Raw genomic sequence first — 22361 nt, 5'->3', positions numbered from 1 at the left:
GGGCTTAAATTTCAAGTCCCAACCCAAAGAATATTGTACTTGGAAGCTTGACACTTTTATCAGATTCACGTTTTTGTACTTGTATCACTCAATCTATAGACACGTTCCTAGATACCAACTAAACTAATTATATTAGCTCCAGTTTACTTTGGGAGACATTGAAGGCTGTCCTTATATGATAATTTCATATTCTGCACATATAAATAGGAAATAAAGAACGAAAACAAGAACTGCTAAAATCCATAGCTGACCTAGATAAACATTACACATTGGCTCCAACTGCAGAACTGTACAAAGAAGAAATAGAAATGCAAACAGAATTCAATCTTATATCGACGAAGGAGGCAGAGGAATGGAAGTATTTATTTGTCTCCCTCGAAAAAATTGGCTTTGGAGAGTGCTTTGTTTTCCTGCGTGTGTTTACATTATACATCTCCACAAACACATGTATGTACCAATACTATTAGGTCCAAATTCTTCCCTTTGGCACGTGGGACATTTCAAGGTTGTCCAATGTCCCCCCTCCTCTTTACTGAAATGTTTTCTATAGCACTAAAGACCAACAGTCTCATCCCAGAACAAGGTACAAAGGTACAAAGAACAAGGTCTTTCCACAGTTGGCGATTGTTACAGTGAAGGCACATTCTCCAGCTTTGCTCAGTTGTGTACTGCTTTCAACCTGCAGCAATCTGACCTCTTCAGGTATTTCCAAATTTGGCATTTCCTCAAATCAAACACACCCTCATTTCCAAATACCCCACCCCCTCCAGGAATTGATAACCTCATGCCTGTGACGAAAATGGCAAAGCGGCATATTTCAAATTCTTCTTCCATCCCTTCAATTCAAAATAGTTCATAGGGCACACTCCAGTCCGTGAACGATTTCAGAGTCATATCAGAAATATTAGAACAAGAAATGTAACCGTCCCACCGATTGCTATATTTGGCATACCTGAAGATGGCAAAAATATATAAGTGCGCAACTTTAATCTCATTCACCTCTGTTAAATAGCCCACTGGAGAATACTTATTTTATGGAAGAACCCAGTATCACCATCACCAACTTCATGGCTATGTGACACTATGTCCTTCTTGGGGTTAGAAAAGATTAAATTCTCTATACGGGGCTCAGCAGACAAATTCTACAGTCACTGGCAGCCCCTAATTGCTCACGTGGGGAGACTGACCGTCCCACAGAATAACTACTTACTACCCATGTGAGATGGTCAATTCAACGTAACAGCTGAACCTTACACGCTGACAGAACAGTGAATAGACTAAAGTGCCCATATAAAGTGCCCATATAAAGTGCCCATACATACAAATTAACTCTCCCCTCATATAATTATTACTGTTTATTTTATTTTATTTTTTCTCTCCCAATTATTGTTATTATGACCTTGTAATTATTTGTATTACCAGCAGGCTAATGAAGCTTGTGATTATGATTATCACTAACTGCTAACTACCATTAGGAGCCCTAAAAGCTAAACAGAGGGGAAGGGGAGGTGTGTAAGATGGATAGGGTGGGGGGGGGGGGGGGGGTGGACGAGAAGGGGAGGTGGGGGGGGGCAACAGTGGGAGGAAGAGGGATGGGATGGGGTTGTTCTAACAAAAAAAACATCTGTCATGTCATTGTAATATGTGATGATTCTTCAGAATGTCAATACAATATGTTTAAAATAAATTAATAAATAAAACAAAAATGGTCTCACAGCCCCTATGTCATCTGTTTTCAAGGAAAGCCGACTAAAACAATTCACGACTTTGGAGGGTGTAGTGACACTGTCCATTCTATCCATTCAATGTCTTTTGGGGGACATGCAAGTGGCTTGTCTCCTCCCCACTGCCACACCTACCATGTAATGGGTGTTCTTCCATTTCCTACTTTGATTCTGTTCTGATGTATGGAGACTATGCAATGCCGCACACGTTTTTTGAAAAGGTTGAGTAGCCTTACTTGACAACTTTTGTCTGCTTTCTTTCTGAAAACCTACTGCATGCCAATTCTCTTATTTCTCATATACATGCCCATCAGTGGAGGCTGGTGACTTCCAGAATTGAGGAGGCCATTTTTTTCCGCTTGCTCACTTCACTCGCGATGGAATGTTCCCTGTTCTCTTATCTGTCTTTGTGCTGGCCAAAGGCATACTATTTGGAGTGTAAGCTACAGTCAGAAAGTTCTGGCTGATGAAATTCATTGTGCAGAGCTTAGCCTTGTGCCTTCCTGAAGAAATGACATTGCTGTAAGTCTATGAGCCTGCCTGATAATTAAGCTGAGAAATGACATTTGGATGTAATATAAATGCCAAGTGAACATGTGTAAAAGGCAGGAATTTTAATTATGTAGTTAAAAACAATTTTGTTTAGCTTACATTTTTTCATTCTTCTACAGCTTCAACATGTAATCACCAATTTAATCAAGTTTAGCATATAAAAAAGAAAAGATAACACTTTCTTTATCATATGTAGTTTTATTCAATATATTTAATATAAAATATGTAAAAATATGGTTCCAGTTGGCTTTATCTGCTGAGAAACACAGACAAAATGGAGTGTTATTACTACTGAGAACTAGTGGTGTAACACTGGTAGAGACATGGACCCATGCCACCACCACAAGCACCTGTTCCATGTACATTTTCCTCTCTCACATCCATTTTGCCTGGCTAATCTAGGCTTACTCGAACACACACAGCTAACTGGATGGAAAACAATGAGCTAAACTTCAACTGTAAAAATGTCCAAACTACAGATATTCAGAGATAAATGTCAACGAGCGATTAGCAGCAGCAGCTTTTGCTTTCGAAATCTGTCTCAGAGATGTTGTCAACTCAAGGAGAAATGCCTAGTGAAGGGTTTAACGTTAACGTTATCCACTAGAGGGCAGCACTCTATTCGTATTTAGAGTGAATTTCCTCACAGAGCAACAATTCAGTAATTTGATATGGAAGATTATTAAATTGACTTGTAATAAAACGAAATGGACTACATTAAAAATACAACTGTTCAATAAATCCCAAATGGTGTCTAACATGACCTATTGAATGTCATTCTCACTCCCTAGTATCTGGAATCTGCATATCTCCAGCCCAAGATCTCAAATTGCGCCAGAATCTCGCCGACTTCTGAGGTCGTTTTAAGCAAAAGTATTTGGCCAAATGAGCTATAAACTTCAGGGATGATAGTCAGGGGTGTTTTCCTGAAAAGCACAAGTTGATAGGACACTTGTAGCCACTATGGCGAGTGTTTGTTTGACTGAAGTGACTGGCGAATTCTCAAAATGGCTTCTGTGTTGAATAGGAAAGGAAAGGATAGTTGATTCCAAATGAACCAGTAGCATGTGATTGGACGAACAAAATGTCAATCTTTCAGCCCTGGACACAATGCATGGTGAGGCCAGGCCTCCGTTGCCCACCCATTTTCAGTGATCTGGCCAATCACATATTGGCATGAAAAAAAATGCATTACATTGACTTCTATGAGAAGCTAATTTCCTAGGGGAGGCCTGGCCTCCCTTAATACAAACTGATAGGGAAATCTGGCCTGTTGCTTTACAATTGCAATATTGGGTTTTAGCCATGGGAAAATTTAGATTTATGAACAAAACTAAAATAAATAAATAAAATAAATATATTTATTGTTTTTTTTTAATCTCTCTCTTCTCTCAAATTATTGGGGAGGCCAGGCCTCCTCCACCTCTATGGAGGAGCCTCCACTGATGCCCATATATAAATCAAATGCATTGGCAAAGTTTACTGTTAGATAAAAATATAAGCCAAATTGTATAGAAACCATTGGCATGAAAGTGAAATCATTAGACCAGTCAACTATTTGCGTACCTAAAACAGACCATATTTATTGTGTTGCCACCACAACATGATGTTATCATGTTACTGTATATCACGCAAATATTGGATATTAACATAACCACAGAATTTTGAGTGTACAACCCTGTCTTTATGTTCTCAATAGCATCAGATTGGGCACATTTCATGCCAATTAAGTCTTTCAGCAGAATCCACAGGGAAGAGGGATGAAAACATGAAGAATTATCATTTTAACTGATGCATTTTAAAAAATTACATGCGATCGACCAGAATGCCTGGATGTAGCCTACACAGCTCTAACTCCAGACTGCTGGACATCTGTGAGCACAATGTCACTGTAGATCCTTAATTAGACTATTATCTGACTTATAATAGTTTCATTTAAATCAACATTGGAAGATGGCCCAAAAGTATTAAAGTGCAATTAAATTAGTAGGCTACTCCAGTTTATTTTTATTTATTTATTTTTTTCACAAATAAGATAAGACCCCAAGCAGTCAAAAGCAGTATTGGTTACACAGTTAAATTGTTTCAAAATGGGAACTGTTTACAAAAACTGATGATTTGTCACATCCCTATTGTGAAGTTGCTTCGTCGGACTCTTGCCAAGTGAAGGATACCTGTAATGGTGTGGGTTCAGAGGACCAAGCGCGACCGTGAAGGGGAGCTTTTGTGAGTGAGTGCGGTCCAAGGACCAGGTGAGTACGTCAAGGGGGTCTTTAAGTTACTCACGGACCGTAAACTGCCAATATACCCTAAAAATAAGAAACAGAAATAAAGCGGAGGCTTGGTGTGCACCAACTAAATACACATACTGCTCCAAGGGTTGTCGAACACAAAACCCTGGGCGGTCGGCAAAATGTTGTGACTGCCTAACTTCCTGGAGCAGAAACCTCCGGCTAACATCTCCCTAGTTTGGTGACATAACAGGTCATGACGACAGCTGTACTCCCAGCAGACTCCACCTCTAGCCCTACTAGCAGTGAGAGAGCTACAAAAACGAGGCGAGAAGGAAATAGGTACAACCAATTCAATACTGACTTCACAACAATACCGACTTCACCGTTATTGGTGGCATCTTTGGATTTCCAAATTGCAAAAGAAGGTGAGGTCCTGCTGCACATGTTACTAAATGTTGCACATGTTTTCGCTGAACCAATGGCATCATAAAATAGTTCACCAGATGGAACTGTGGAAAGAATGAATGCAAGTAAAACCACTCAGGCGAAGGTAACTTAAGACAATGTGAATGCATTAATTTGCTTCACAGTTGTTTTTGTTCTGAATGCAGTTCAACAAAAAGCTTATTAAATAAGGAAACAAAACCAAGGATATACACAGTTCTCCCCAAAGAATGTAACAGTGGCTGTGTGCATGTGCCCTCACTTGCACTACTGTGTAACAAACATAATAGCCTCTGTCACCTATATGCCATTGCCGCTCTACCACCATGCAATCAGGGCAAGTAAATCATAGCTTCAGTGAAACAGCAGAAACAGTAAGGCATGTCTAATCAGAAAAGCATCAGCACTTACTCTGTCAAAGCTCTTTTCTTCAGTAACAGACTTTCGGTTCAGCACACACTGTAAGCCAAACAATTACAATCTTGTCTTAATGCATGTGCATAACTTTTGTTTTTTGTGTGGAACTTAAATGTGAAAAAAACTGTTCATTCTAATGACTAATGTGTGACTGTGCCTGTGAGCCATGCTGGAGTCCTAGTACAGCCAGGGCATGTTGGAACACAGTTATAACCATTATAAATGCATTAGCCACAATGACTTTTGGTGTAACATTGTAGAATCCATAGCGACCACACACTTATTTGGTTCTATTTAGCACTTGCTCTAAATAGGATCCATGTATTCCGAGACATCAATTACATATTAATGTTGTCGTATATGGTTATAAATATAGACCATTCCTACAGGACAATTATCAGATGAAAAATGTAACTAGTAAGAAATGTTGGCTTCACCAACCTTTGACTTGTATTAAAACAAAGCAATTTTCTAATCCATTTTCTGACATTTCAACGCTGTTTAAACAAGCCCCAGAGCTGTTTAAACTTGGCCCATAGTTGAGTATCCTAGAACTGTACTGATGGTCTATAGTCATACCAAACACATATTCTTTCTGGATGAAAAATTTGCTCTAATACAGTGGTACTGGTAATTTGTAAACCCTTTAAAATGTGATCACATCTTAATCTATGTCCTAAAACTTTATCAAGTGAACCAAGTACAACATAGAATTTCTTCTTCTTTAACCATTCTTTGGTAGACTTACTTTTGTGTCTAGGGATGTCTTGCTGCACGACCCATCTTCTGTTGGGCTTCAGTTCACCAATGGATACCCTGACATTCTCCTGTAGTATTTGCTGGTACAATCCAGTATTCATAGTTCCATCGATGATGGCAAGCCCTGGTCCCGAGGCAGCAAAGCAGCCCCAAACCATGACACTGCCACCACCATGCTTTATGGTTGGGATGAGGTTATTATGTTGGAATGCAGTGTTTTTTGTTTTTTTTGCCAAACATAATGCTTCTAATTCAAACCAATAAGTTATATTTTCGACTCATCCGTCCACAGAACATTCTTCCAATAGCCAACTGGCTCATCCACATGGTAAACTAGCAAACTTTAGAAGGGCCTGACTCCAATTACCCCTTTAAATGAACTGATAATCCTAAGGGTTCACATACTTTTTCCATAAAAGTATTTCATGTTGGATAATTTTGCTCAATAAATAAATTATGAAACTATAATGTTTTTTGTGTTGTGTTGTTTGCTTTACCAAGTTTTACGACTCAGATGAAGATGTGATCACATTTTAGGTCAGATTTATAGATAAACAGATATACAGATAATTCTGGTAAGGGTTCACAAACTTTATAGCACCACTGTATGTGTATATATTTTTAATTAAGCAAAAACCTAAAAGTGTCTCCCCGATGTCACAAACCACAAAATCTGAATTGTGGAACCAAGATTCTTGTGTACCGTTTCACCCCTACTGGTTACCCATTTAGCCCGGTCAGAACTTTTCATTTCATATTTCCTCTTGTAGTTAAATACAGTTAAATATAGTCATACACCTTAAAGATAGAGATCTTTCATTTTAAACACATATTTTCTTTTGGAGGTTATTTTCATAAAAAAAAATGTTCTTATCTATTCAGAGAAAATTAAATGTAAGGCAGATCACTGGCCTAAATTATTTCTTGTTCTTGACCCTTGTGGTTTGAAGGTTATTTTGGGGGCAATTTTTTGAGCAACACGACTTGTCCTTCAGGATTGCACAACCTTTGGTTAATAAAAAAAGATTACTGAGGAAAAGCATGCACTTGCATTATTGTACCCAATGGCATCGCTCGACATGCAAACTTTTTCAGGAGCAGAGAGCATACCCGAAAAAAGGCCGGTGAAGTAAAATTTCATTGATGCATGCAAAAGCAGTTTTTTCAAATAAGTGTGCTTTGTGTTACTTGTGTTTTCCTTTTATATCAAGGGTAATATTGAAAACTTTTTAAGATGTAGCAAAAATGTTTTTATGTTATCACAACTAGATTGCAACAAATTTCATGGTGATTGACATCAGTTCTAAAATATAATTTCACTTGCTCCTATCGACAGCATTTCTATAGTCATAACACTCCTGACTAGAGAATAGAAGCAAAAATATAAAGTAGAAAATAGAAGGTAGAAAATGTAGTTTTAAAAACGAAAGGCATATAGATGAGCTAGAAATTGGAAAGCAACAAATACCATTGGCTTTTCCACCTTTCATGATTGGAAAAAGAAGAGGACTTTATTGAAAGATGAAGCTGGTTTACAACAGTGGGTTTTAACAGCAAGTTTTAGTTATTCAATTATAACTAACTCTGCTTTCATGCAACTGCAGTTAATGGACTAATTATCGTGTGATTTTACTGGGTTTTACTGTTTAGAGAGTTTAGGCTGGTATCCCAGTAGAGGTGTTTGATGTTGTCCCCAAGTACTCTTGTAAACAGCCAAGTGCAGCATCATAACCTGACCTCTCTCTCCAGCTGTGCCTGCACCTCCATCCAGCGGCGCTCCCTTTGCTGTCTTTCCTCCTCCTCTTTGCGCTTCCTCTCCTGCTCTTGTCTCTCCTCTGCTGCCTGGTGGGCCTCCCCCTCCTGCTGTGCACATTCCTCCATCTTCCTCTTCAGCAGCTCCTCAGTCCTCATCCTGCAGCATGAAGACCCAGTCATTAATGAGCACACACACATTAACAATCACCCGTCTTGCTCACCTCTCCTCCTCCTCCTGCTCAAGTCGCTGCTTTTCTTCCTGCTCTTTCTGCAGCCGTGCCTGACGGCGGCGCTCTGCCAGCAACCGTGATGCCTCCTCTGCATCTGTTGTTCCAGCAACTGGCTTCCCTGTCAGTGTAAGCAGCGATGGCTCCGTTACACACACGTGCACACACAAACTAAATGATGCAGAATTTGGGGCTATGCTAATGTTAATTGTTAATTATCTATTGCCAGCAACCCCTCCTGCTCAATCACCCAACCTCAACCCCATTGAAAACTTGTGGGGTGCATTAAAAATGCAGTTTCTGAAGCAAAACCGAAAAATTCACAGGAACTGTGGAATGTAGTTTGTTCATCCTGGGCTGAAATACCTGTTTCTAGGTGCCAGAAGAACAAGAAAAACAATGGTTATGTAACTAAATTAGTTTAATTAGTTCAGTAATTTAAAGTGAAGTTAAATCTTGAAAAAGTTCTTCAGTTTATACAAGCTTGAAGAGAGTTTGAAGAGAAAAATGTTGACACTGCCAACACATTTTTTTGAACAGATTAATATACCTTTGCTTCCTGTAAAAGAATAACACAGACTTGATCAGATTTGCTAATGCTTTGATTTGGAATTGAATGTGTAAAGTTTCCATTCCATTTGAAATATTGAACTAAAAGCTATTAAAAAATATTTGCACTTTATTCACTTTTTTTAACGCACTGCTATTTATTTAAACACTACTGTACAGTCCCCTCCAAAAGTATTGGAACAGCAAGGCCAATTCCTTATTTTTTTGCCAATACACATTTGGGGTTCAGATAAAAAGATGAATGTTTTATTTCCTGGTATCTACACTACTTGGACTACTTAGAACATAGCACCTTTGGTATCAGACCACACAATTTTTAGGTGAGCAAAAGTATTGGAAAAGAGAGTATTTATGTACATGAAAATAAATAACACTTAATATGTGGTAGCATATCCCTTGCTTGCAATAACTGCATCAAGCCTGCGACCCATTGACATCACCACACAACTGTTGCATTCTTCTTTTGTGGTGCTTTTCCAGGCTTTTACTGCAGTTTGTTACTGGTACCTCGTTCAGTTGTTTGTTTTGGGGTTTTTTCATCTTTAATCTCCTCTTCAGCAGGTGAAATGAATGCTCAATTTGGTTAAGGTCTGATGATTGACTTCCACTTTTCCCCCCTAATGAAGTCCTTTATTGTGTTGGCAGTGTGTTTTGGGACATTGACACATTTCTCCGTAAGTTTTTGTAGACTTATGAATTCATCCTGCTGCTACCATCATGACTTACATCATTGTTCCTCCACCGTGCTTCACAAATGAGCTTGTATGTTTTGGATCTTGAGTAGATCCATTCTTTCTCCATGCTTTGGCCTTTCCATCACTTTGGTAGAGGTTAATCTTGGTCTCATCAGTCCATACAACTTTGTTCCAGAACTTTTGTAGCTCATCTCTGTACTTCTTTGCAAATTTTAATATCACCTTCTACTGATGAGTCGTATGAATCTTGTGGTATAGTCTAGTATGCTGCTCTCTAAGTCTTCTTTGAATGGTTGATTGAGCTACCTCCACCCCTGCCTTGTGGAGATTGTTTGTGATGTCACTGATGTTTTGGTGGTTCTTCACAGCTCTCATAATATTTCTGTCAACTACTGCTAGGTTGACCTGTTCAATGTCTGTTGCTCAGTATGCCAGCGATTTCTTTCTTTTTCAGGACATTCCAGGTTATTGTACAAGCTATCCCCAATGTTTGTTCAATGGCTCTGATCGATTTCCCCTCAAAGCTTCAAAATGGCTTGCTTTTCTCCCAAAGACCGCTCTCTGGTCTTCCTGTTGGTTCATCTTTTCTAAGAGAAATGCAGTCTTCACAGGCTAAACAGAACTATTTATTGTTTAACCAACAGCACACATCTGGGCAACAAGAAAGACCAGTCAGTCACATGTTCTAATACTTTTGCTCACCTAAAAATTGGGTGGTCTTATACAAAAGGTGTTATGTTCTAAGTTGTTATAATATAGATAAAAAGGAAATTTAGATTCAAATATCGATACCAGGAAATCAAAGCTGAAATTCGGATCTGTCATCTCATGTACATCTTTTGACCTCAAACTCAATTGTCTTCAGAGTATAGCAAAAATAAAGGAATTGACGAATTGTTCCAATACTTTTTGAGGTGACTGTATTCCGAGTATTTAATGCCGAGTACCAATACCAACAAGTTGTATTGGTGAACCCCTAGACTGAACCCTCCCATACCCTGGTTGACACAATTGCCAATGGAGCTACTCGGCAGTCAGCACTGGCACGTCTTCATTTGATCCGAGACCATGGGTCACCTGTACTCTTGTCCAAACTCAAGTCTCTGCTGCTGGACTTTGGCATCTTTTTCTCAGGGATATCAGTCTTCCTCTCCTGGAAACCAAGACCTCTGATGTCCCGGGTGGCCTTCTCCTCCTCCTTCATTTGGGCACGGCTATTTGAGGATTTAACCCTGGAATGGCATGGACACCATCATCCACAGTGACATTCAGTTCATCAAACATCCATTCTAACATGCTGACAACCTATTATGAAATCCCAATAAGGATCAAACAACATCCTCACAACTGCCTATTATTAAAAAACAGCATCATAACAACAAGCTGAGAGCCTTTAAGTACACCAAAAATGAATGCATAAATGTGCAGTGAAACCTTCAACAATGATTTTTTAAATATATTGACTATATTGACTGAAATATATCTAATGACTGTATCTTTGGCAACTAGTTCTGTGAGGCAGCACAGAATGGGGAGTATAATGGATGGCGGCAGCGGGGGGGATGGCATTTGAAGGTTAAAACAAATAAGATGTAAAGAAAATCCTCTTTGGCCCATCTCTGACAAGGACTGCAGAAGTAAATTACCCTAACAGCTAACTGACTGGTAAGTTGTAAATGGTCCCTTCCCATGAAACAGTAAATCAACAAATGAGAAATAAAAAAACCTCCTTGGTCTGCTCTGGGCGCGAGGAGATGACCCATTGGTGGGTGTGGCTGGGGACTCTGCTCGTCTGGCTGGTGCCGTGGATACAGGAGACAGAGCACCTCTTACTTCTCCTGGCATGTTCGTCTGAGAACACAAGTCAGATACTCAATCAGATATATTACACTGTTCCTGTTAATACCCACTGCTAAATGTACATGCTGTGACTGTGAGCCAGACTGCAGTGCATATTTACAATGTATGAGTCAGGTATACAGTGCAGTACACTTGGACATAGTATATTTTATATTTAGTCAGACTGACACTCGTGCTGTGAAGAGTGAGGTCCTTGAAGGGGGACTGACCTGTGGTATTTCAAGGGGCACAGTAGTGCACAGTAGTGTAGACTCCATGGACAACCCTTGGGATGCATTGTTGGCCTTCCCCTGATCCAGGCGACCCAGTGGAACTCTTTCGGGGGACCGGTGGGAGTTGAGGGATACTACACAAGGGCCAAGAGGGGACACTACTCAGTCAGTGATCAAAGAAAGAAACATTTAGAACAGTACATGGAGACAGTGATGGGGAAAAATGCTACCTAAATAATTCCCAGTTGTTCAGCTCTGCTCTGACAGCCCCATCTCCCACATCATAACCCACCCCTGCAACATTACCAACACCATAACTGAGACTACAACATAAGCTATCCCAAACCAACTCCACGGGAGTGTACTATGAAGGGAGTTTAACTTCGCGTAACCTGGCTTCACAAACCAAACAACCGCTATCATCCTTAACCGGCTCTACAAAGGTGGTTACCAACTTGCTAAGTGAAGATGGGGCTTGTTAACCAAGAGCTGTGCGCATTCCCGTAAAAGTTGTTGGGTCTCATTCATGAAACGTTAGTAAATCTATGTTCAGATTTGCACATAAACGTCCACGCTACTAAAAACCTACTCCGGATTCATGAACGCCGCGGGAAACCCAGATCTGATCGTAAACACATGTGTATGATCCTGAATGCCAATCCATCGTAAAGTGAAAGCGCGCTCCCGGTAATCAGCAATTAGCATAAATCCCCGCCCATGAATAGACAATGATTGCCATATAAGGAGGTGTAGACGCATCCAGTCGACCTGTCAGTCATCATGGCGCAAACAAGGAAAGAGAGAAAAAAAATATATATAAAAAAATCATTTTCCGAAGCGGAGATCGAAATCATCTTGGGTGAAATATATTTTATTGGGTAAAAAATATTTCATTTTCTTCTATCAGTAGTGGTGTTGTGACAGGGACAGGCAAAGCGAAGGCCTGGAAGGAGGTGACAGATGCTGTTAATGTTGCCTCTGTAGACAATAGAACCATATCCAAGGTTAAACGTAAATGTTTTGACATGAAACTGGAGGCAAAGAAACGCATAAGCACACAAAAACAACATGCATCAGCCACAGGAGGAGGAGGCTCACAGGCACAAATATCACCTGCTGACGAGCGCATCGCTGGCATTATTGGGGAGACCTCTCTGTTAGGAATTATACCTGACGGAGACACCGACATGCCTCCACTGGAGACAACATCAAACCCAGATGGTAAGGTGATAATTGTTGTATCATAATACATTCTGAAAACCATCACTGATAGCTTAGTGGTTAGTGTAGTTTAACCTAGGTCGTACAGTCCCACCAAACAAACAGAACATTTGTGGGGGTTTCTCTTCGGATTGAATGAAGTGGAAACGGGAAACCAGTAATGTTATATTGTGCGATATGGTGCGTAATGGATATCAGTGTCAGAATGTAGAGCTATTTAACATTCATTTCAAGAAAGGATACGGATAGCGTATAGCCCACTGCAGTTTTGTATGCATCGTCTTCAAATTATTTGAATCTTAATAGCCTAAAGCTCTGTTTTATACTGTACAGCTCCAAACAACTCTTCAAGGGTTCTGAATTTCTGTATGTTTACACTAGGACTCGGAACTGTACTGTCCTCTCAGGTCCACTTTTGCACGTGTTCTTGTGTTTGATTTGCACTTTGTTGTACGTCGCTCTGGATAAGAGCGTCTGCTAAATGCCACGTAATGTAACGTAATGTAATGTAAAAATAAGTCCGTCTGCAGCCAACGTAAATTAATTTTTCAAATAAGATTTATTTAATGTTTCTTTCAAATGAAAAAAGAGCCACACATAAAACGAAAAAAAACAAACGTTGTGTCATATTTCTAGCTGGCGAGTGCTCCTCCCATGATGTGGCTCCACCACCTGCTGCCGCCGCTGCTGCTCCTGCTGCACCCAGGTACCGAGGCCGAAGAGGTGATCCGGCTGTCCTTACGGATGAGGTCCTGTGGAATCAAGAAAGTCTACTTACAGCAGTCAACCAAATCAACACGTCCCTCCAAGAAATTAACACCAGCTTGAAGGAAATCTGCAAGGCACTTTTGCGTCCTCAACAATAAAGTGTTATGTTGTCAATATTGTGTGATGTCTGTGTTTATCCTGGGAAAACACTTATTTACTACAAGATAATCAAGCTACTCTCTTTTACTCTGATAATTGTATACATTTTAAAGAGCATGACCTGAAAATGAACTGAGGTAGCCTACTGAAACAGGATGTTGTATATACATATAAAACAAAATACAAATGAAACTAACTTTTTGCAAAGCTTGTCGTCCTAAAATGTGCACAGCTTATTCAGTCTTAGCAACACTTACCTTAAAATTGCTCTACAAGTCGCTGGCGTGTCTGTATAGCAGCCGCATTTCGAGGCCCAAGAGCTGGTTCCGGAGGCAGTCGTTCCTCTGCATTGGGGACTTCAGGCAGGGGAAGGCCCTGTTTAATGGCCACATTGTGCAGGACACGGCAGGCTAATATTATTTTGCACACCTTCACAAGTGCATAAAGAAGGGTACCACCTTTATTGTCCAGGCAGATCCATCTTGCCTTCAAGACCCTGTTTGTGCGCTCCACAACGGCCTGAGTAGCAGCGTGTGCCTCACAGATCAGTTGCACATTAACGGAATGAAAGTTTTTCCGGTTTATGTAAGCAAATGCATCACAAAGAATGTGTAATCTATTGAGTTGTTTTTCATAGATAATTCACAATCATGAACCTAATCTGGATCTTAAACCTGCTAATTGCCAACTAATTTAACTAAATGTATTATATTTTTAATTGTCATGTTCATATCACGTGTTTCAAAGGCATCAGCGTATTGTTTACATAACAGAGCGCAATATGAATAAAAACGTAAATTTCCAATAGTGACAAGCATTATTTATGTGCATTCTTGAATTTACACAAGCACTACGCGTGGTCAGCAGCAGGTGTAGATTTTGTTAGTAGCTACGAAAATTACGATAATTATAAACGTATATAGGCTATCATACCACTCTTAACGAATAAATCTACAATCTCACACACTTTCCTACAGTTTATTTCTGCTGCAAGAATTAGGACACACATACTAGAACTTTTAAAACTTAACTTGATATTCACAGATTGATATTATCTATATAAGATATTTCAAATTATTGTGGAAATGAAGCTAATGAAGTTAAACTCAAGAAGGAAGTAGGCTATTGACACCAGTGGAGGCTGGTGACTTCCAGAATTGAGGAGGCCATTTTTTTCCACTTGCTCACTTCACTCGCGATGGAATGTTCCCTTTTCTCTTATCTGTCTTTGTGCTGGCCAAAGGCATACTATTTGGAGTGTAAGCTACAGTCAGAAAGTTCTGGCTGATGAAATTCATTGTGCAGAGCTTAGCCTTGTGCCTTCCTGAAGAAATGACATTGCTGTAAGTCTATGAGCCTGCCTGATAATTAAGCTGAGAAATGACATTTGGATGTAATATAAATGCCAAGTGAACATGTGTAAAAGGCAGGAATTTTAATTATGTAGTTAAAAACAATTTTGTTTAGCTTACATTTTTCATTCTTCTACAGCTTCAACATGTAATCACCAATTTAATCAAGTTTAGCATATAAAAAAGATAAGATAACACTTTCTTTATCATATGTAGTTTTATTCAATATATTTAATATAAAATATGTAAAAATATGGTTCCAGTTGGCTTTATCTGCTGAGAAACACAGACAAACACTGGTAGAGACATGGACCCATGCCACCACCACAAGCACCTGTTCCATGTACATTTTCCTCTCTCACATCCATTTTGCCTGGCTAATCTAGGCTTACTCGAACACACACAGCTAACTGGATGGAAAACAATGAGCTAAACTTCAACTGTAAAAATGTCCAAACTACAGATATTCAGAGATAAATGTCAACGAGCGATTAGCAGCAGCAGCTTTTGCTTTCGAAATCTGTCTCAGAGATGTTGTCAACTCAAGGAGAAATGCCTAGAGTGAAGGGTTTAACGTTAACGTTATCCACTAGAGGGCAGCACTCTATTCGTATTTAGAGTGAATTTCCTCACAGAGCAACAATTCAGTAATTTGATATGGAAGATTATTAAATTGACTTGTAATAAAACGAAATGGACTACATTAAAAATACAACTGTTCAATAAATCCCAAATGGTGTCTAACATGACCTATTGAATGTCATTCTCACTCCCTAGTATCTGGAATCTGCATATCTCCAGCCCAAGATCTCAAATTGCGCCAGAATCTCGCCGACTTCTGAGGTCGTTTTAAGCAAAAGTATTTGGCCAAATGAGCTATAAACTTCAGGGATGATAGCCAGGGGTGTTCTCTAAATTTCCTGAAAAGCACAAGTTGATAGCACACACATAAGAGCCACACATAAAACGTAGCCACTATGGCAAGTGTTTGTTTGACTGAAGTGACTGGCGAATTCTCAAAATGGCCTCTGTGTTGAATAGGAAAGGAAAGGATAGTTGATTCCAAATGAACCAGTAGCATGTGATTGGACGAACAAAATGTCAATCTTTCAGCCCTGGACACAATGCATGGTGAAGCCAGGCCTCCGTTGCCCACCCATTTTCAGTGATCTGGCCAATCACATATTGACATGAAAAAAAATGCATTACATTGACTTCTATGAGAAGCTAATTTCCTAGGGGAGGCCTGGCCTCCCTTAATACAAACTGATAGGGAAATCTGGCCTGTTGCTTTACAATTGCAATATTGGGTTTTAGCCATGGGAAAATTTAGATTTATGAACAAAACTAAAATAATATGAATATAAAAAATAAAAAATATGTTTTTTGTTAAAATAAATAAATAAAATAAATATATTTATTGTTTTTTTTAAATCTCTCTCTTCTCTCAAATTATTGGGGAGGCCAGGCCTCCTCCACCTCTATGGAGGAGCCTCCACTGATTGACACGCAGGGTTCAAGAAGATTGCATTATGTTGGCTAATGTATTCTCTCCGTTGAGAATCTAGCTTACATTTTTCGTATAGTATGGTTTTGTATAGTAACCACAGAGCTAAAACTATCCGACTCCACCTTGCAAAAATACCCCCGAGCTCTACAGGAGTCGTTCATTTCCAAGGAGTTGATTGGTCAAAGGGCAGTGATTTTATAATATAAGCCAATAGCCTGAACATAACCTGCCCTGGACCAGGTTAGCCACACATATGTTGCCCTAGCAACCCAGATTTAAAGTCACTCAGCTTCACACTAAACCCAGGGTTAGAGCTGAAGTTGCCTCGCTAACCCTGTAATCTCGCTCTGTACCTGCAACATAACCAACAACAGAACCAACCCTTGCATGAAACCGACACCTGCAAGATCACCAACATCATAACCTACCCCACTCCATTATTCATTTCGAGGGGTCAAATTGGCACCATAATATTTTTGAGGATGTGGTTAACCATTTTATTCTCAGTCTCTGAATGGCTTCTTTGACTTTAATTGGCACAAATTTGGTTCCCATGTTGATAAACAGCTATAATAGTTTCCTAAGGTGATTGAAAGACTAGAAGAAAGACTAGGGCTGTGACCGAAATGGCTCACTAATCACTAACTAGTAAACTAGATTGGCCATCTTGTTCGAGTATCCAAATTCAAAAATCTAATTTTACTCACATTTTGAGGGCACTAGAAATATCCCACAATGCAAATAAAATCTAGTGAAGAACTGTGGTCACTAGAAAGGTCGATACAAACCACAATGCTTTGCGACCAGCATTTTCCCTAACATTTTTTCATTCTCATTTTAAGCTGTGAGAGATGATGGCGTGGTCCAGGAGCAATTCAAATGATCTATTTTGGCAGTTGCACCAGGGCCCCTGGTTTTGGGGGGCCCATGTCTCTATGTGTCTTATATCAGTACTTCAGTTACTACCGTAAATCCTCAAACTGTGTCCGGGATTCTACTTGAATTCTATTTGAATCGTGGTCGATTCAGACAAATAAAGGCTGGCCCCCAAATACAAGCTGGGGTAATATTGCCTACCAGTAGGGCTATCAGTCCATGAGCACTAGAAGACATTGTTTTGATTTAACTCAATGAAATAAAAGAGCTCTTCTTAATATTTTATATTGTTGGTTGGTTTAATACTGTTGCCAATGAAAAGTCGTTGTCCTACACCATGGGTCCAACACGTTGCTCTCAAGCTACCAGTCGCTTGCCGCCCCCTTCTGAGTAGCTTGCCAAAGGCTGAAGCAGTATACATTTAAACACAATTGTTGCCACAAGCCATTCCAGCCTACAAATTTAATAAAAAGTAAATCAGGCAAAATTAAAAATTAACCCAATTTAGGCTACTTGGCTACGCAATAAGGTTTCCATGTATTTACAGCACAGCGCATGTTCAATGAATGAATGAAAGCGGCTGCCTTGGCTCGCAATAAACAGACGGGTGGAAATCCCGACACTTCAACTATATAAAACTTAACAGTATCAAATACCCCCCAGATTTCAGTGCCCATCAGTCCCAACATTTAGCAATTGAATCAAACAGTCCAAAAGTAAATTAAATCCCAAACCAAAGCGAAAATCTTTTCATAGCCTACCGGTATGCTGCTCCAAACGAAACGCATGTCTCACAATAAAACGCACTTTAGGAAAAAAAAGATCCTTAACTTGCTGTTATCTACGCTAATTTGTTATTGTTCATGAAGGTGTGTCTGGCAAGTTGTTATTTCATGGATTCTGGACTTGCATGTGATTTATTGTGTTTTAGAATATTTGCAATAAACTAAGTCTGTTAAGACTGACGCTATGACTTACCAAACGGTGTTCCTGATTAGCTTATCACTAACTGATTTCTGAACGGTTACAGGAAGTGTTGAACAGTGTTGGCCCACTTTAAGTGTAGCCTTTTACTTTATTTCTAAGAATAAAATTATACAACAGAAGCCTATACAAATTATACAAGTGTGAAGCGGCCGGGATGAGAGTCAGCACCTCCAAGTCTGAGGCCATGGTTCTCTGCTGGAAAATGGTGGATTGCTCCCTCCGGGTTGGGAACGAGTCTTTGCCCCAAGTGAAAGAGTTCAAGTATCTCGGGGTCTTGTTCACGAGTGAGGGTGGAATGGAGCGTGAGATTGACAGGCAGATTGGTGCAGCGTCAGCAGTAATGCGGGCATTGCACCGGACCGTCGTGGTGAAGAGGGAGCTGAGCCGGAAGGCGAAGCTCTCGATTTACTGGTCGATCTACGTCCCAACCCTCACCTATGGTCACGAGCTTTGGGTAGTGACCGAAAGAACGAGATCGCGTATACAAGCGGCCGAAATGAGCTTCCTCCGTAGGGTGGCTGGGCTTAGCCTTAGCGATAGGGTGAGGAGCTCGGACATCCGGAGGGAGCTCGGAGTAGAGCCGCTGCTCCTTCGCTTTGAAAGGAGCCAATTGAGGTAATTCGGGCATCTGATCAGGATGCCTCCCGGGTGCCTCCCTTTGGAGGTTTTCCGGGCTCGTCCAACTGGGCGGAGACCCCGAGGTAGACCCAGAACCCACTGGAGAGATTATATATCTCTCCTGGCCTGGGAACGCCTCGGGATCCCCCAGGAGGAGCTAGAATGTGTTGCTGGGGAGAGGGACGCCTGGAATACCCGGCTTTGCCTACTGCCACCGCGACCCGACTCCGGATAAGCGGGTGATGATGGATGGATGGATGGATGGATGGAGAAGCCTACTAAGAAATAAAGTCCTGCCTCGAATACAAGCCTGCCCCAAATAAAGGCCTGTGCTTTGTGCAGCCTAAGTAAATAAAAGACCCCGGCCACAATTTGAGGATTTACGGTACATATGCTTTAACAGTGTTGTGTGTTTATATATCCTTAAATAAGTAAACTTGCCTTGGTCATGGTTATTACAATTACAAAGATATTTTCTTGTACAATATGTGATCGTGCTAAATTTATACTGTGTGTCTATTTTACAGAAAAAAGGCTATAATATATAAACTATTGAATTAAATAACTGGTTTTCTGCTGTAAACTTTGCGTTCCACCAATGTTAAGTCAGGGGGCTGTTTTAAAAACCTTATGATATAGAAAGTATAAATTGTATCCCTTAACAAAGAGGAAGCGACCAAATAGGTCCGTTTAGTTTTATCAACTGGAGGAGGAGTTATGTCCATAATAAGAATAAGTACCTGTAATAAATATAAATATACTGTCCATCCATTCATCCATTATCTTAACCCGCTTATCCTGAACAGGGTTGCAGGGGGGCTGGAGCCTATCCCAGCATACATTGGGCGAAAGGCAGGAATACACCCTGGACAGGTCACCAGCCCATCGCAGGGCACACACACCATTCACTCATACACACATACCCACAGGCAATTATTGGACAATCCAATGAGCCTAACCTGCATTGTCTTAAAAATATCTGTCTAATGGTGCTGTGTGTGTGTGCGCATGAGTGCATAGGTTATATGCATTTGTATGCGCCTGCCTGCATCTTGGTTGTAATTTTTGTCAGAGGAAGGGCCCATAAAAAAATCGCACCGGGGTCAATCCTAAATAGCTGCCACCACTGACAACTACCCTTCACTGTATATTATATTCATTATTCAATCATTCAAAACCCTGTTCACCCAGTAGGTGGCACTGTTTTTTTAGCTAGCTAAAATGCTATAATGTCTTATAGTTGACAATTAACGTTATGTGTAATGAATGTCCTGTTCAATTTTCAGATAAATAGACATTTAGATGTGTAGGGTGGATATGTTGTAGATGTTTACTCAGTGGAAATGTGTTCTTTTACATAAAATAAGCTAACATGTAGTTTCATGTTTTAAAATGATAAAAATATGAGTTGTAACGTGTAATAATTAATGAGTTGTAATTACAGTGCAATGTTGTATAAACTAAATGTTTTTCACAATGACGAGTATTAAATGTGGTATTTATTTGCATATGTTATTGTCTGTATAAGTAGTTTCTAGACGAAAATTGATCAGCATCATTGTGTAGCATTAAAAAGACAGAGCAATTGCATTGTTGATTCAGCAAAATTGTTTCAGAATAGCATCACATTAAAACAAGTGTTTATAAATGATACAATATAAAATATATCACTACTACCCTAGGCTACATATCACACCAACTAGTTCTTGTTATCTTAATCACATTGATTGGTACCTCCCTTACCAATCAACTATCATAATGAATATTGACATTGTGCTGGTCCAATTATTGATTTCAATGTGTCATTTTCAAATCTTTTTCCCTACCAATGCATTGTAGTGTTACGAACGGTGGTTAAGTGAAAGATAGCGAGTAACAGTAGCAAATTAAAAAGTTAATTCCAAGTAGATTTAATTCCTTTTACTTTAAATATATATATATATATATTTCAGTGTTTCATTTAGTGTCCAATTTAGCATGTTTCTGGTTTATTTTGTTATTTTTTTAATTTTAGCTAAAAAAGAAAGGTAGTACATTTAGTCAATTTCGCTTTCTATGATTAGTTATTCTGATTAGTTATTCACTTTAAAACCAGTTTCCTAGTGAGCTAGCTATATTGACCGCCTCGGTCTTGTTTCAATCGTAGAGAAAGGAGATCCGCTTGTTGTGTACCTGACAGTTTCTCTATTTCATAAGCATAGTTAAAACATGCTTTAATTACATTGTAGAAAACTTGATATACTTCAATAGGAATTCCATCAAATTTGAATGAATGAATTACTGATAACTGTTCATCTTCCCCCATAAGGCCTTCACATGACTTACACTGAGAGGAAGACTGCTTATTATAATCTTTTGGAAAAAATATTTTACAGTGGTCCTGACACAAATTAGGCGACTAGATTTGCTAAATGTTTTTGGTCTCTTCTTCAAGTAGAGAATTTATGATGATTCCCTTTTTGATGATTCCCTCATTTTGTATATTTTTCTTATAAGAATCTTGATGTTGAAGTTTCAGGAAATAAATAATAAATTGTTCTCCAAGCTCCATCCATTGTGCTTTATTATTGTAGTTTGTGTTAGTGGCCCTTTCTTCAATCAGTTCTTCAATTTCTTTTTGTTTTTCTTCTACGTGCTATGGTTAGATGAGACCAAAATATTACATTTTGGCAATTTTACATTTTGGCACCCACCCATCAGTACCACAGCTTGGCTGATAAGAAAAGGGTAATACACTCTAGAATGAATGATTGTGTCATCTGCATCCCTCAGTTTGCACCAAGTTTTTATAAAGCACAACTGTTCCACCCGAGAAATGGCTCAAAATCAAACTGTACAAAGGGAGAAAGCACTTTATTTGCTTCCAAATTGAGGGTACATCAGTCCCACACTTCTAGGAGCGGATTGCGATTTCAGCTGGTTTTTTCATTTAAGCATTGGCACACAGCAATAATGGGCCAACTTCATCGCCATGAAAACATTCATGAGTCTCACTTAAAACCTCTGCTGCATTCTGTAGTACAGAGTCACTTTTAGCAACAGCAATCGCAGCTGTAAATAGCGTGAATCAATTAAATTCTTTATGGGACTCCTTTTGGGACAGGGGTGAGCTGTACAAGTGTGATGGGCTGCAGCTGAACCGGAGGGGAACATTTGCACTGGATCAGTGTATGCTTAAGGTAGCACAGGATTATTTAAACTAGGGACTTGGGGGGCAGGAAGGATAGAGAATATGATGGGCAAGGAGATACAGACTGCCCAGACAGAAACATCAAAGGCTACATGTAATGCTGAGAGCAATAACAAAATCTTTTCAGGGCAAAAATCAAGTAATGGTGGCTTGGGACAGCAGGGAGTGAGGGAACAGGAAAGGATGTGTAGAAGCAATAAACTGAAATGTCTTTGTTTAAATGCTCGATGCATAAAAAATATGTTTTTGGAACTTGAGGCAGTTATTATTAGTGGAGGCTATGACATTGTA

The 22361-nt window shown here is 39.6% G+C and overlaps 1 protein-coding gene across 2 annotated transcripts in view; it reads right to left on the bottom strand.

The window, feature by feature from the left end:
- The window catches only part of LOC133127229 (MAP7 domain-containing protein 2-like), an 87422-nt gene that overhangs the window by 50349 nt on the left and 14712 nt on the right, over positions 1-22361 (bottom strand). Inside the window, exons 2-7 of one of the 2 annotated variants that reach the window (XM_061239951.1) lie at positions 11447-11583; positions 11104-11228; positions 10455-10609; positions 8107-8233; positions 7868-8042; positions 5366-5413 (exon numbers count right to left, since the gene is read on the bottom strand). In XM_061239951.1, coding sequence (XP_061095935.1) covers positions 5366-5413; positions 7868-8042; positions 8107-8233; positions 10455-10609; positions 11104-11228; positions 11447-11583 — 767 coding nt within the window. The remainder of the gene's footprint in view (positions 1-5365; positions 5414-7867; positions 8043-8106; positions 8234-10454; positions 10610-11103; positions 11229-11446; positions 11584-22361) is intronic. The other variant, XM_061239952.1, reaches the window with a different exon arrangement.

Source organism: Conger conger, chromosome 4 (assembly GCF_963514075.1).
Source record: "Conger conger chromosome 4, fConCon1.1, whole genome shotgun sequence".
Classification (NCBI taxonomy): domain Eukaryota; kingdom Metazoa; phylum Chordata; class Actinopteri; order Anguilliformes; family Congridae; genus Conger; species Conger conger.
The sequence above is the reverse complement of the archived record's forward strand: the minus strand, read 5'-3'. Positions and strand labels throughout refer to the sequence as shown.